The following is a 14,025-nucleotide window of genomic DNA, read 5'->3' as shown; positions in this document are numbered from 1 at the left end:
ATATAACTGAATATAATACAGTATGTTTATTCTGGGCTGCTTAATTGAGATGGGTAAAGTATTAAAGCAGACATCACCAGAGTGGCTGTATCATTAATCAATGTGTTTTGATAAATTGATGAATTCTGTGCTTCACTGTGTCACACGCTGGCAGTCAAAAACACACTGCCGTCGGTACTGACAGACATCAAATCCAATCTTTGCCAAAGAGCTGAGGTTTTTTTTATTTCCCAGAGATGCAGAGTGATTTGTGTTTCATCCCATTGAACAAATCCCCGGTACCACAGAAATGTGCCTGAAACACACAGTGCTTTTCAAAATAAGAAAAAAAAGTAACAGCACTTCACCCTTTTGATGAGGGATATAACACATCACTCTCGTCTCTTCACGTATCCATTCATTCACATTAGTTAAAGTGGAAGCAGTGAAGTCGTAGAGGAAAAGATATGTTATCAGAAGTATCGCTCGGAGATATTTTGCTCAGCAGAAGATCCCTTCAAATGTGTTTTCAGAGGAAGTGGGTTTGGAAATACACCGACACATTTTTCATCGAGAGCTTTGAGCCACAAGTGGGGAAAGGTTTGTGCTGTGGCTGAAATCTCTCCAAATACACAGTACATGACATCTTAAATTTCATTCATCCTGATGAAACTGTTTTCAAATGATGTCAGAGTCCGAACACGTCAAAGTGGATTTACGCAGGAGGAGCTCCCAGACAGAAAACTCCAGAGAGCCAACGAAATCACTGCTTAAAACACAGAACTGAATGGTTTGGGATAAAATGATAAAAGTACAGTGTCAGCTTGTGTTGTGTCCACTGTGAAGCAGCCTTTACATGTTGCTAGGTAAGCCTGGCTGCACTGTGTTGACTCACACTCACAAGCCTTTAACTCCAATTGTCAGCTATCTGCTTCTGTTTTGCATGGTGTGTGTGTGTGCAGCTTGCAGAGGATGCAGAGCGGGCCGACTGGTGCGAAGACCCCACTGTGCTCCCGAGCCCGGTGCTCCTGGGTGACAGGCGTGTCACTGTGATAACCCTGCATGGTGCAGAACGCCTGCACCCGCTCCGACATACATGCGATCACAGTTTAAGAGGGACCAGGTCACGAGGGTTTAAAGCCACACAGCACAGGAGATCTCAGGCTGAAATCTCTGCACTGAGAGACAAAATGAGTACCTGTTTGTGTTCCTAAGCTGCTAGAAGAACAAGAACAAGCAGAGGGAGGTGATTGTTTCTGGCAGGAGTAATCACAAACAGGCGTTAGGATTGCCTCTTCGCTTTGATACACGGCAGCCGCACGTAACAAACGACAATATCTGACGCTTCTGAGAGCATTCAAAATGACATTCACCATTAACTTTAAAAAAAAAATGAATAAATAATCCTGGAGCTCAAAGAATCCTCAAAGGACAAAAACAAAGGCGACCCGTTTGTAAGCTGTAAGTGACATACGTTTAATCTTGCATTTTAAACTCAATGCAATCTTGAGTCGGAGCAGCACATAATCAAAGACGCTCTTTGAACATTTCATCTCGGAGTCAAACAAAATGAGATTGCCAGGCTTGACAGCAAAGACAGCCTCACATAGAAGGGAATAACATTAAAAGACAATTCTGCAATTATCAGATGTAGCCCTGATTTATTTATCATAACAGGCAGCTTTGGAGAAAGAGGCAGCTGCTATGCACACAGGCAGCTGCCGAGGAGAAAAAGCTGTGCAGATCTTTTTTCCCAAGTATGCGAGAGATCTGAGACTTACGGCTGTTTGTTGTGCCACTTTAAGACTGATTATGATGTTTATCTGAGGTGAGAGCTCTGTATCTGCATGCAAACATCAAAATCAGAGATTAGAATACATTTAGCGTCGACATCATTAGCTCTTCTGTGCAGCCACACAACAAGCTTCAGCTATGGGAAGCCTCAGCATCAATCCTATAGGTTTAGAAGGTCTCGTTCTGCCACTTTTTCTCTCCATAGGTGCTGCTGGAGAGCTGCTGTTCGGTGCTTGGCAGGCCTGACAGCTGCATGGTGAGGAGCGGTCTCCTAGGGGCAACGCGGGCGCACAGACCGGGTGTGTGCTTGACTCTGGATGGGGAAGCAGCCCCACTCAGGACTGGATGCGGTACCCAGCCTCTCTGCCCATCAGGGGAGAATAGGCCTTTCTGTCTGCTTGGCAGCTCTGGCACTGAGAAATTGCCCATAATCACCCAGATAGCAGACTTTTGTCATCCTAACTGCGAGGAGGGAAAGAGAAGGAAGGTGGATTCATGTTGGGTAAACTACCATCGGATAATGGTTGTTCGAACAATATCCGGCTCGGGAGCGAGAATCTATCAAAACATATTGATCCTGGAACAAGAGAATTGGGTATGGCATGCGGAGCGCCTTTGTTTCTGAAAAGTGTTAGCTTCACAGAGACTGTACTGACAGCATTAATATATTAGATGGTGACTGTTGAGAGCCGCCTGCTGAGGCTCACACTCTAACTGCTGCCTGCTCAAGATGCTCTCTCTTTCCTCGCTTTTTTTTTTTTTCCTTTCTTATCTATTACGGAAACGGTGGCTATGACCAGCGAGGGTATCTGTAATAAAAAAAAGAGTGCTTTTAATTAAGCTCATTCTTTATCTCCACCTGCAGCAGATTGACTCTTTCACCGGGGATTTCTCACCCTGCAAACCTCTCAAATGGCTCTCCTGCGCTCATGTTTCCTCTTTTGTTTATCCTGATGAGGACTGACTGTCATTGAGTAACACTGAGTGCAGGGTGAATGGCCTTATTAAAGAGGGTGGAGGAAACCTGATGCTGCCTGTGTGTGTGTGTGTGTTGAGCGGTGACATTGAGCAACACTAATGAGATAGATGTTCATTAAACAGCGCCGAGCCACCAGGCCAATAAATCCAATCAGATAGGACAATGCCTGATTGAGCTATTAACGAGGCTGCAGGCTCGGCCTCTTTGCTCCCCCGCTTGTTTTGACAAGGCCGTTACTGTCAGCTCATTAGTGCCACAACTCAATTACATGTGAAGATGATGTGTGAGGACAAAATGCTTTATGATTTCACATTAAGCTGGATTTGAGGTGTTTTTTTCCCCCCACTCCTGCAGTCGTATAAATGTGGACAATTTCACTCTGCATTCAAACGAGATGTCACTCTAACAGACGAGAGCATTTGGATGAAATAATAAACCTCCTCTCTTCTATAGACGAACAAACAGTGGATACAACAAGCGCAGTTTGATGCAGGAAAGGAACACTTGACCTCTACTTTTTAAAGAAATGTGAAATTAAACTGAAAGCGGACTTCTACAGCGACAGGCTTCATGAGAATGATAAAATGAGATCTAGATAATTCATTATTTCATGTGGTTAATCTTATTCCATTCTTTGTTAAAAATACAACATCCCTTTGGTAACATATTGTCGTGCTTGGTTTTGCTTTCCGCTTGTCCCCGAAATTTGTAACTTAGAAAAGTGAGCTCCCAGAGGACCGGCACGCAACAAAAGTGACAATGCTGTCAAAAATTAACATCAATTTAATTTCTTTTACAGAATCTTGACCATTGATAAAATATTCTTTCCTGGTATGATAACATTTTTTTATTTGACCTCTCCAACAGAATATGCCTACATAAAACAGTCCTTAATAAAATACCTTTTCTATGAACTCTCCAGTTCGTGTGTTCTCTGGATTTTAGTCAATATGTACACATCTAACTTTGACAATCTCAGAGCAGAGAAAGCCCCCCCCCCCCCCCCCGCAGGAACAGTATGAAGCTCATCCGGCAAAAACAAAACAGTGTGACTTGTTGCAGATCCCACTTCCCCTTTAAGCCTAGTCTGACTTGATCCAATCAGGCCACACCTGAGCAATTTAGAGGTCTGCAGCAGGCCATGCTCACTCCGTTTGTTTGCTTCACACTGCTGAGCTGCATGACAGGGTGCTGACAACTCTATTGTGACTCTGATAGATGCATTATTTGAGTGAGTACTTGTTGTGTAAATATATGATTTTGTGCATTTATGAGATTGTTTAGTTATTACGTAACTTGATTTATTGGTGTGGCCCTGATTATTGTTTTCCTTTTTCTTTGAGAGTTAAATCATCTGACTACTATGCTAAGTGGAATCAAGTTTGTAAAGAAATAAAGCATGAAGCCCTGCAGAAGCTCTAGTTTTGAACTGGTTTTCATATACACTTTCTACAGACTTGTAGGGGCAAAAAAGTTAGTTAACTGCAACAGGCTGATTCTAAGAAGGAGAACACAGGAGTGATCATGGGACAGCTAATTCCCAAACAAAAGGATTGTTTAAATGAACCAATCACAGAACAGCTTAGTGCAAAATGCTTTCTTACTGGACTTGATGTTAGTATTGCATCCTTACATCTGGGGTTACCTGAGCGCCTTTCTTCTCCAAAGCTTTACCTCAGTCAGATACATTTTAGATTCTAGTCAGTCTGTACGTTATGTGTCTGATTTAAACTGCGTCACATCCTGTTTGGAGAGCTCAATGTTTGCAAACTTAAAGGTTAAGGATCTAGAGAAACATCACAAGAAAAAAGAGGACACCCAGATGCAAAATAATCTACCGACATGAGTCTTTTTTTCATAACTTTTTGTCCTAACCTTTCTATAAAAAAGTGAATATTTAGTCAAAGGGCAAACACAGCTAACTGACCACTGCATGTCTGAGACTTACAGGGCATGAACACTTTATTTATCTTTGATTAACGGGATCCTCCACAAACATACAACTTGCAGTCGAGGTTGCATTCATTCTGTTGATTTCACATCTAAGATTTCTGTTGAACTGCTTGAAGGTGGACCGGATGATGTCACATGCTAACTTGCAGTGTTAAGGCAGTTTTCTGTCGGCCTCATGACGGACATTGGGACAGTTGGGCTCCTGCAAACTTCTTAAGTGCCTCAATGAGAATATTAGCTTTCTCAAATTCTTCATATTGTCACTGATTTAAAAACAGTGTTTTTATACTGAATGAAGTTTGTAACAGACTCACCTGTGGACCCATGGGGTATCCTGGGTGGGACTGGCCCAGCTGGCCGTGCTCTGAAGGACTGCTGCTGGCGTCGGACTGGACTGAACCGTCTCGAGCTCCTGGGAGAGCAACAGGCAGAAGCCCGCGTAGAAAGGAGGAACAGAAAGAGACAAAAAAAAGGAGCAAACCTTAGATCAACACAGACAAAAGGAGTAGATAAACACACAAAACACAGACCACGTTGCGATATTACAACACAGAACGTCGCTCGGCGCAGAGGAGGGCAGCGGGGAAAGGAGGGGAATTTGTATTTAAGTGCTTTATCAATAACCGCTGTAGCGCTGAATAAATTACCAACCAGCAGAGAGACTCGTTGATGGTGGATGATGCATACCAGCGGTTCCCCGATGGCCTAGATTACTGCTGAGAGACAGAGCGCCAGCACAAACGCAGGGGCCATATTATTCAGCCATTTACATCACTGAGTATCACTCATCTAAACCCACCTCGCACCCCCCCCTTCTCCCTCCGCTCTGAGCCTGCAGCTATGAGACACAATTAGACCTGTTTGGTACGAGGGCAGAGTGGAGTGAAGCAGACAGGGACATGATAATAAGCTCACTGATAGCTCTAGGGAAAATAAAGGACACTGACAATTGGGTATCATAGCAATCCCCATCTCACTGAATCTCCGAGCACTGCAGCGAGTGAAGGCCGCTACAAAAGGTCCGAAAGGCTGCTATGACCCACACCCTTTGACCCTGAAAATATTGAGATTGCAAAATGGCCTCACGTTTGACCCGAGACCTGTTAAGTCAAACACCTAAAATGAATGAATAAAAAAACAAGACAAAAGGAAACGTCCCCTAGACGCCTTTCACTGAAAGTGACCATACTGGAGAAGACCTTAATGTGAAGAAACCATGACTGTATAAAACATGAACGTAGTCTCTGTGATGTCACCCTTCGGTTTCTAAAGAGTCATTTTGAAGCCACATGATGGTGGTCACCATATTGGAAATGCTATTTCATTTTCGATTTTGAGATTGTTCTAGTCCACCCTCTACAAACAATAAATGAAAGAAAATGAACAAACACCCTGTAAATGAGGTGCAACACACAAACACAGCCTGACACTGATTTCTTTTGTTGGAAAACTCAACCGACAGTTAAAAAAGTCTTCTGAATACGTTTGTGAAGGTGAGAGAGCAGTGCAGCAGAAACCAACGTTGTGGTCAAACTATTCTGTCCCCTCATTGACAGGCTGACAATACAGAGTGTTGTCTCAAGACTTCGGAATCCAAAGCATTTTTACTCCGGATTTTAAATCAACACCACCACTGATGGGCTACTTGTCTAAGTCATCACTGAGATTAGAAGGAAAACGCCTCTTTCTAAAAGAACAAATAACTTCAATTCACTCAAAATTTGATTTGGATCTCCCGGTTACAGCTGCAACTTTCCCAGTGAGTAACGAGCCTGCTGCACACAAGAAGATGAATTTCAGCGATTTTTATGGTCTTGGTCTCACACTGCCTTGGTCTTGGTCTTGTCTCGATCTCGATCCGTTAATGTCTCGGTCTTGTCTTGGTCTCAGTTAGTGGGGTCTTGACTACAACACTGATTCATCTCATTCTGCCGTACCAATGAAAACGTCTGGCCTTTTATTGATGCACACAGCTACTTTTTAAAACATTAACCTCGACCTGTTTGCACCTCATCCACCTTTCAAGACCCGTGCCCATTTTTCTTTTGAAACTTCCTCATAAAGTCGTCTCTTACCTTCACCTCGTACCGCTAAGGAGACATGAAGTGTGTGATCACAGTCAGTTATCTGACATTATGTTCCTTGGACTTTCTGTTCAAAGTTATGAAGAAAATGCACATGTGATGAATTAAGTTATTCTGTGCTTTGTCTATAAAAAAAGAAGAAGCTTGTGAACAGAAGCCTTTATTGAGCCACTCTCTTCTGGTAGTCATAGTGTTGGACTTACAAATCCAGTAAGGTCGACTTTCTTATTCTAAAATAAAATCTGGGGGTTAAGACGGATGAACTATTATTTAATCTTTGATCTAAAAACTCTGACAAAGCATGAATTAAACATTACATATTACTGTATTGTGGATTTGGTACAACAGCTCGTCCCTCGAATAAGGTCGATTTAGTAAATGAAGTCAAAGCACTTACAGTGTGTGCGTTTGAAGGCCACACAACCTTCAACGACAACACATTGTTGGCGATGAATTCAAAAGAAAAATGTAATCACCTTTCCTCTGTCAGATTGATTTTCTTCAAAGGAACATAGCACCTTTTAGAGGGAAGAATAAAGCCATGATGTATTGTGTCTTTAAAGGATGAATAGGCTTTGACTTGTTAAACATACATGGCATGCAGTGAGTCTCTCTCTTCCTTTCTTAAAAGCATCATACAAAAAAAAGCACTATTGAAAAGTCTTGCCAGCAAGATCTCATTGCCTGTCAAGTATATTTACGCATTACACTTTTTACTCCCCTCCGCCAACAAAAATCATTTCATCTTTACATAAAATTCAAATAATTGGTGAATGGCATGACCCAAGCAACCTCGAGCACTTGATGGCTGATGTGAAAGCCCAAGGGGAAGCCTGCTTTTCTTGCTGGTTTCTACCTCTGGCTGGCTGGCTGGCTCGCCCTGCTTCTCGATAGGTCCACATCCTCTAGCTTATCAGCCTCGCAACGCAGCGTTTATTTTGACAGGCCAGTCTCTTTTCAGCAATTATTTCACCCATAATGGATCGCGCTGTGCACAGCCCCACCCCGTGCACTCAGTATCTGGAATTAAGATCAATCTGAGGACACAGGAAGAGACTTGTGTTGGAGTCCCAGTGAAGCTACAGATAAAGAACAATATCTTCATCATTTGACTTTTATTTTAGGGATGGGATATTATGAGGCTGGGTATTTCTATTGTCATTGCCCCTGCTTCCTTCAGAAGTATCGTCTCTTAGCAGTTTATTCTCGTTTTGCATGTTATTGTATTTAAACCTTACAATTTTTAGTCGCAGTAGAACTAACTTTTGGACTACCTCAAAGACTGTCTCTGAATGTGGGAGCCACGATGTGAAATCAATAATAAGCCCAACAGTGTTACTGAAAAAAAAGGATAATAAGGATTTAAAAATAATACGAGGTACAATTCTGTCGCATCGGTAGCCTAGTGGTTAGTGTGCGCACCCTATGTACAGAGGCTACAGTCCTCCAAGCAGGCGACCAGGGTTTGAATCTGGCCTGTGGCTTCTTCTTTCCCATGTGATTCCCGTCTCTCTCTCTCCTTGAGTTCTGACTCTATCTCTAAATAAAGGCATAAAAAAGCCTAAAAATAAACAATAAAAACAAAAAATAAGGAACAATTCAAATCGATGAGACAATAGACAAAAAAAACAAGTAATTTTCAGAAATTATATAACCTCAAATCTTTAAAGTATTACTTAAATTTATGAAGAAATATTAGAAAAATTTGAATTTAACATCTCTAGAAAATATGGGGCAATTCGGTGCAATGGTAGCCTAGTGGTTAGTGCACGCTCCCCATGTACAGAGGCTACAGTCCTCCAAGTGAGCGGCAGGATTCGAATCTGATCTGTGGCTCCTTTCATGCATGTCATTCCCCCCCTCTCTGAGTTCTGACTCTATCCACTGTCCTGTTTCTAAATAAAGGCACAAAAAAGCCCAAAAACAAACCTTAAAAACATCATTACTATTTAGAAATAAGTTGTATCGTGGACGCAGCATCGTGATTACGTCCTGTCACGTTCTATTCCATCCCCTCTGAACAACCTTTACACCAGTATTATCAGAACGATGGCTAAATCTAAATGAAGATATTCATCTCTAATGAACGAAGGGGTGAGTGACGTCATTCACTCATTCATATTCTCATCAACAGGCTGCGGCCCTTGTGACTGTAGTTAAGGTATTGGTTGTGAATAATGTATTCCAGCTCATAAACAGAGCGCCAGAGACTCTCCCGGAGTAATGATTCTTTGATGCCTTTCATTGCATCACTTCACAATAACTTAGAAAGCTTCATCCCCTCGCAAATATCCGTAACTTTAACACATTTATCGCGGAGGTAGAGATCGATAATAAATAAATACACATGCACATCTTCCCCCTGAAGGATTTCTGTAATTTCTTTAACTAAATTAAATAGCTGACAGGAGAAATATCCAGGGAGTCAATCTTCAATTCTTTTTTTATTATTACTTGAATCTTTGTACATGTCCGGCTTCTCTTTAAACCAAATGTACTTAACCAATGTGAATGATTCTCAAATGGATTTCCAGATGGAGCTTAACACTAAATTCAACCAGAGAAAAAGAGGAGAAACTTTACGTTAAAGAAAGTCCTCCGATTCGCTGATTTTGCAATGGATGAAAAAAAAAAAAAAAAAGCGCTGAATGGATGTATTGATGTGAGGAGAGAGGAGAGAAGAGGCCAAACGCATGAAAGAGCGGGCGATGCATCTTCAGCTTTACATTCATCCAGAACATTCAGGCCTCCATTGCTGCTTTGAATTTCCTAAATACTTTAATTGCTTTTAAGATGATGTTACATCTGTATTCGGATTATCAATGACTAAAAAAAAAACACTTCAGCCAATAAAAGAAAAATGTATGTATGATTTTTTTTTATGGCCTTGCATGATATAAAGCGGATGATTACAGCAGGTGGAATTAAGTCTTAATAACCCCACATTCATACTGACATGGACTTAATGATATCTTTTGTGAAAATATCTTTTATGCAAGTGAAATGATCAGATTTATTACCGGGGCACAGAGTGCAATTTGATGTGACTTATGTCATGGAAATATGGCCAATATCCACCACTATATAAATTGTCTTATTGATCCCCAAAGTGGCCACTGGAGAGCGACTTTCAAAGCCACACACACACGAGGCAGCAGCTGTGTGTGTGTGTGTGTGTGTGTGTGTGTGTGTGTGTGTGTGTGTGTGTGTGTGTGTGTGTGTGTGTGTGTGTGTGTGCTGTTTGGTTGGGGGGCAAAGAGCTATATTTATTTGACTTTATGCAGCCTGTCTTAATGCAGGGTGCCCCAAGGACTCCACCACAAAACAATTAGCCTGGATTTCATAAAGCAATCAGCATGCCACCTTGTCTAATGCAACCGCTTCATACATTGACGGTCTGAATAAAATGGGTGTTATTGAAAGCTTTGTGTTCATGTTAGCTTTTGCCTCGGCGCATTCATGAATCAATTTCTGCCCATAAAAAGAAGCTTTAACACTTAAGCTATTTTAGTGGAAATGCATTATGTAAGTTGTCAGACGTGCGAGAGAGAGAGAGAGGCCTAGTAACGATTCAGGCTATTCAGAATGAACAGCCAACCTCCATTTTTATAATGGTGCTTTTGAAAATGTCTGGCTGAGTGCATGTGTTTGCTATTAAGATGTTGTCAATCATTTTGCAAACTGAAATCTAATCTATGGAAAAATAATTTCACAGGCAAACACATTAAGAACGACTGAAGATTAGAAGTCATTACATTCTTAATTACTGGAATAAATTGAATTTTGCATTACGGAGGAATTACAGCAAAGAATTAAAAAAAACATTCAGAGTGCTGCATTTTAATCATCAAACTCTTTTTTTAATTTGGGACGGCGATCTGTTGAAGCGTAAAGGATGGGCACGGATAAACAATAAGCCACATCATACACGAGGTTTAATTCCATCAATACGCGACCAATTGTCCTAGATTGTTTGACCATTGATTTTGTTAACAGCACTCGGAAAGCTGATGTGGAATTACCGAGAAAGCTGAGAGGGACAGAAATGCAGAGCGACAGATCATTTCAGTTTCATTCCTTTTTTTTATTTCTTATTTTTATCTAAAGCCACTTGAATAAAGTCCAAAAGTAATGCCACACTCAAAGGGACGGACAGTATGGAAGGAGGCAACCTGTAATATGCAGCGAGGTTTTTTTTGTTGTTGTAGTGATTTACTTAACTCCTTGTAGAATGCAAGTGAGCCGAAATCGCCAGTGATTTAGCTCAGTGTTTCATTACTCCCACCAAAGCCCTCAACAATAACACAGGGCATAATCTGCTGCCAATAACTCCAGGTGCTCTTAGTCAGATGGCTCCCTCTGGGCTGGCAGGGAAGTAATACTCTGTTTAGAGGCTGGGCTGGAGAAGCTGCTAAGGATAGCTCGATAGCGTTCCCGCGGATAGAGAATCACCAGAGACTGACTTTTGAGTGGCTGCCTGTAACACTATTAGCCACATTACGGCTCCTGCTGCCGCTGGGAGAGCTGTCATTTCCTTAATTAAGAGCCCAGCGCGGGGCAAGAGGGAGAGAGGCCACGGCAATCTCTGCGGGCCCCTCGACATTACAGCCTGATTCCTCATCCCGCGAGGGCGTAGACCTTACAGGGGAGGGGAGGGGGGGGGGGGGGGGGGTGAAAAAAATCCATCTCATTTATTATTCGGGCGCAAAGTGGAATTATGGAGTTAAGGAATTACATCGGAGGTGGTGCTGAACAGAAAGGATTTTACACCTCAGCAGTTCTGTGACTTTTTCTGAGGTGATTGTTAAGCCACGTGAAGGGGGGGGGGGGAGGACTCAGAGGACTGGGGAAGAAGCAAAAGATGAAGGGCAGAACGATAATGGATGCGATGGTGGTGTTAAATGTAAACAATAGAAAATGGTACACTTCAGTTTGAAGAAGTCAGGCCCCAGTTCCAGATGAATGGTTGGAGAATCTGCATGTAAACAATGCTCAAAGCAGCAAGGACCCCGTGCTCCAACACTTAAGCGCTCACTTGTGGCCACAGGTCTTCACCGAACAGCTCTCTGACATGAGAGTGCTCGGCTCCCGCTCTTACCTGTCTCTCCCTCGATGCTGGAGTGGAGCAGGAAGCAGCACAAGCACAAGAGGGACCAGAGGGAGGTAAATTGGTGAGAAGAGGCAATGCCCGTTTCAAAGGTCAAGAAGGAGGGATGGTGTGATGGGGAGCGGAGGATGGAGAAGGGAAGAGGAACGGAGGAGGAGGTGGGAGGCAGGGAGGGGAGTAGAGGGCTTTTGTGTTGCATCCTCACAGGGGTGGGGGTGGGGGGTGGGGGGACTTGAGACACTTTGCACGTGAGCACATCTGCTCTGCTGCGTCCTCCTAATTCCAAAAAGGCAAAGTCAACCCGATTAGCTCAGGGTTGAAAGAGGAAAAATAACAATCCAAATGATTCTTCATCCTTTTACGGCGGGACGCTGAGATGAAGACTAGCTTACGAGCGCTGTAAGCCTTTTAGGAGATCTTTGCTTCACTGTCGCTCCTCCTCTGGAATCACTTAAATGATATTTGCTGTAAATAGGATTCTACCGCCGGCGGCCTGCAGCCCCTTCGCTGAATAAAGGCCCTCCTCTCATATGTCTTTGTATAAACTTTGTGTAGATACTCACGGCTCTTAGAAGTCGAAAACATTATGAGTCTGTTGATCAAAAGAAAACATTTATGCATTAAGCGTCTGCACTAAGAACCATCGCTAATGTCCTCTGTTCTAAGTCAGTTAATGAGGAAGTAAATAGTTCTTGGTTTTGGTCTGCAGGTTTGAAATCTGAAGAAAATATTGATCCCAATCTGTTTTTGACTGATTGAGCAGGACTAACAGATTAAACATTAATGAAAATAATCTCTAATTGAAGGCCTGGTTATGCATTTTTTATGAGTTTTGATTTTTTTTTTTTAAAGATGTACATTTGAGTTTTAATCAGACAAAAAAAGATTAAAATTGGCAATAATTGTACGGTGGAATAAAGATTTTAAGTTTTATTGAGCTACATTATCAGTGGCATTTTGTTTTAAATTAAATTTCAATCAAATATCTTCAAGTTGTTGTTGAAAAAAAAGATCACTTTGAGTAACTAAAAAGCTGTGAAAAAATTAAAAAATTAATTAACGCCTTTTGAACTAACCTCCATCTCTTTGGATTTGTTTTGTCCATCTTGCGTTGCGTCAAGTCAACTGCTGAACATTTAGAAATAGCCAGTGGGGTGTGAGGGCTGTCCAGTGCAGTGTGTGTGAGGGGGGACTGGACACCCACATGTCATGCCTGACACATCAGTCCAGGCCCCCCAGGCTATCAAGCACTAATGCTGCCTATGTCCCACTTTCTACCCCTTTGCCCCTCAAACACCAACCCCCCCCCGCTCATTCTGTCATAGAGGTATAACAACAATGGATCACAGCAGCGCTGCGGCTCAATCACTGTAGGATAACATCAGGTGATACGAGCTGCACAGAGGATATCTTACCTGCACTGAACCTGAGCTAAAAAAAAGAGAGAGAGAGAGAGCGAGAGTAGAAATGAGTTTATCTGAACAAAGTCTCGTATTAGTTGTTACTCTATTCCCCCATCACGGCAGTATTTACAGAACGGAGTGGGTAAAGGTGGAAACAAGCAAATAATCATGTAGCTAAAAGACATCCACCCACAGCTCCCCACCCCTCCCATAACATTATTCTGGGAGCAGACAAATAGTGGAAGGAGGGACATCAGGAAATAGTATTGCTTTGAAGCACATAACTCTATTCTGGAGAAAAAGAATCATCACAGTGTTATTCCACATCCTCAGATATAAAGGGAAAAAACATAATAACTTCTCAATAGCCTGGATCTCCCCTGCCCTATACCCCCCCCCCCCCCCCCGCTCTCTTTCCTCTCCTCAGCCTGCCCACACCCCTGCCTCATCCACCATACACCCACTTCTCCTGCCTCAATCTTTGGTTTCAAAGGAAGCGAATCAGCCAGAAGGACAGAAGGTTATGCATTAGTACTGGTCATTGCTCAAAGAGCGAGCGTTATAAATAATAAAGGCTTGTGAAGGACACAAGGGCTTGCAGGATGCATCTCTGGTTCACGCCACACAAGTCAAAGACAAGTCTGTAATTTCTATTCCGAAAATGTGACCCTTGCAGCTTCAATTACATCTCAACAACACCAACCGTGTCGGTGCCAGGAGATGTGA

General features: G+C 42.5%; 1 protein-coding gene across 2 annotated transcripts in view; it reads right to left on the bottom strand.

Annotated features, from left to right (window-relative positions):
* The window catches only part of pou6f2 (POU class 6 homeobox 2), a 72,492-nt gene that overhangs the window by 48,109 nt on the left and 10,358 nt on the right, over window positions 1-14,025 (bottom strand). For both annotated transcript variants that reach the window (XM_061064655.1, XM_061064654.1), the window contains one exon: window positions 5,020-5,117. In XM_061064655.1, the coding sequence (XP_060920638.1) occupies window positions 5,020-5,117 (98 nt within the window). The remainder of the gene's footprint in view (window positions 1-5,019; window positions 5,118-14,025) is intronic.

This window comes from Labrus mixtus, chromosome 19 (genome assembly GCF_963584025.1).
Source record: "Labrus mixtus chromosome 19, fLabMix1.1, whole genome shotgun sequence".
Taxonomy (NCBI): domain Eukaryota; kingdom Metazoa; phylum Chordata; class Actinopteri; order Labriformes; family Labridae; genus Labrus; species Labrus mixtus.
This window is presented reverse-complemented; position numbering and strand designations above follow the sequence as displayed.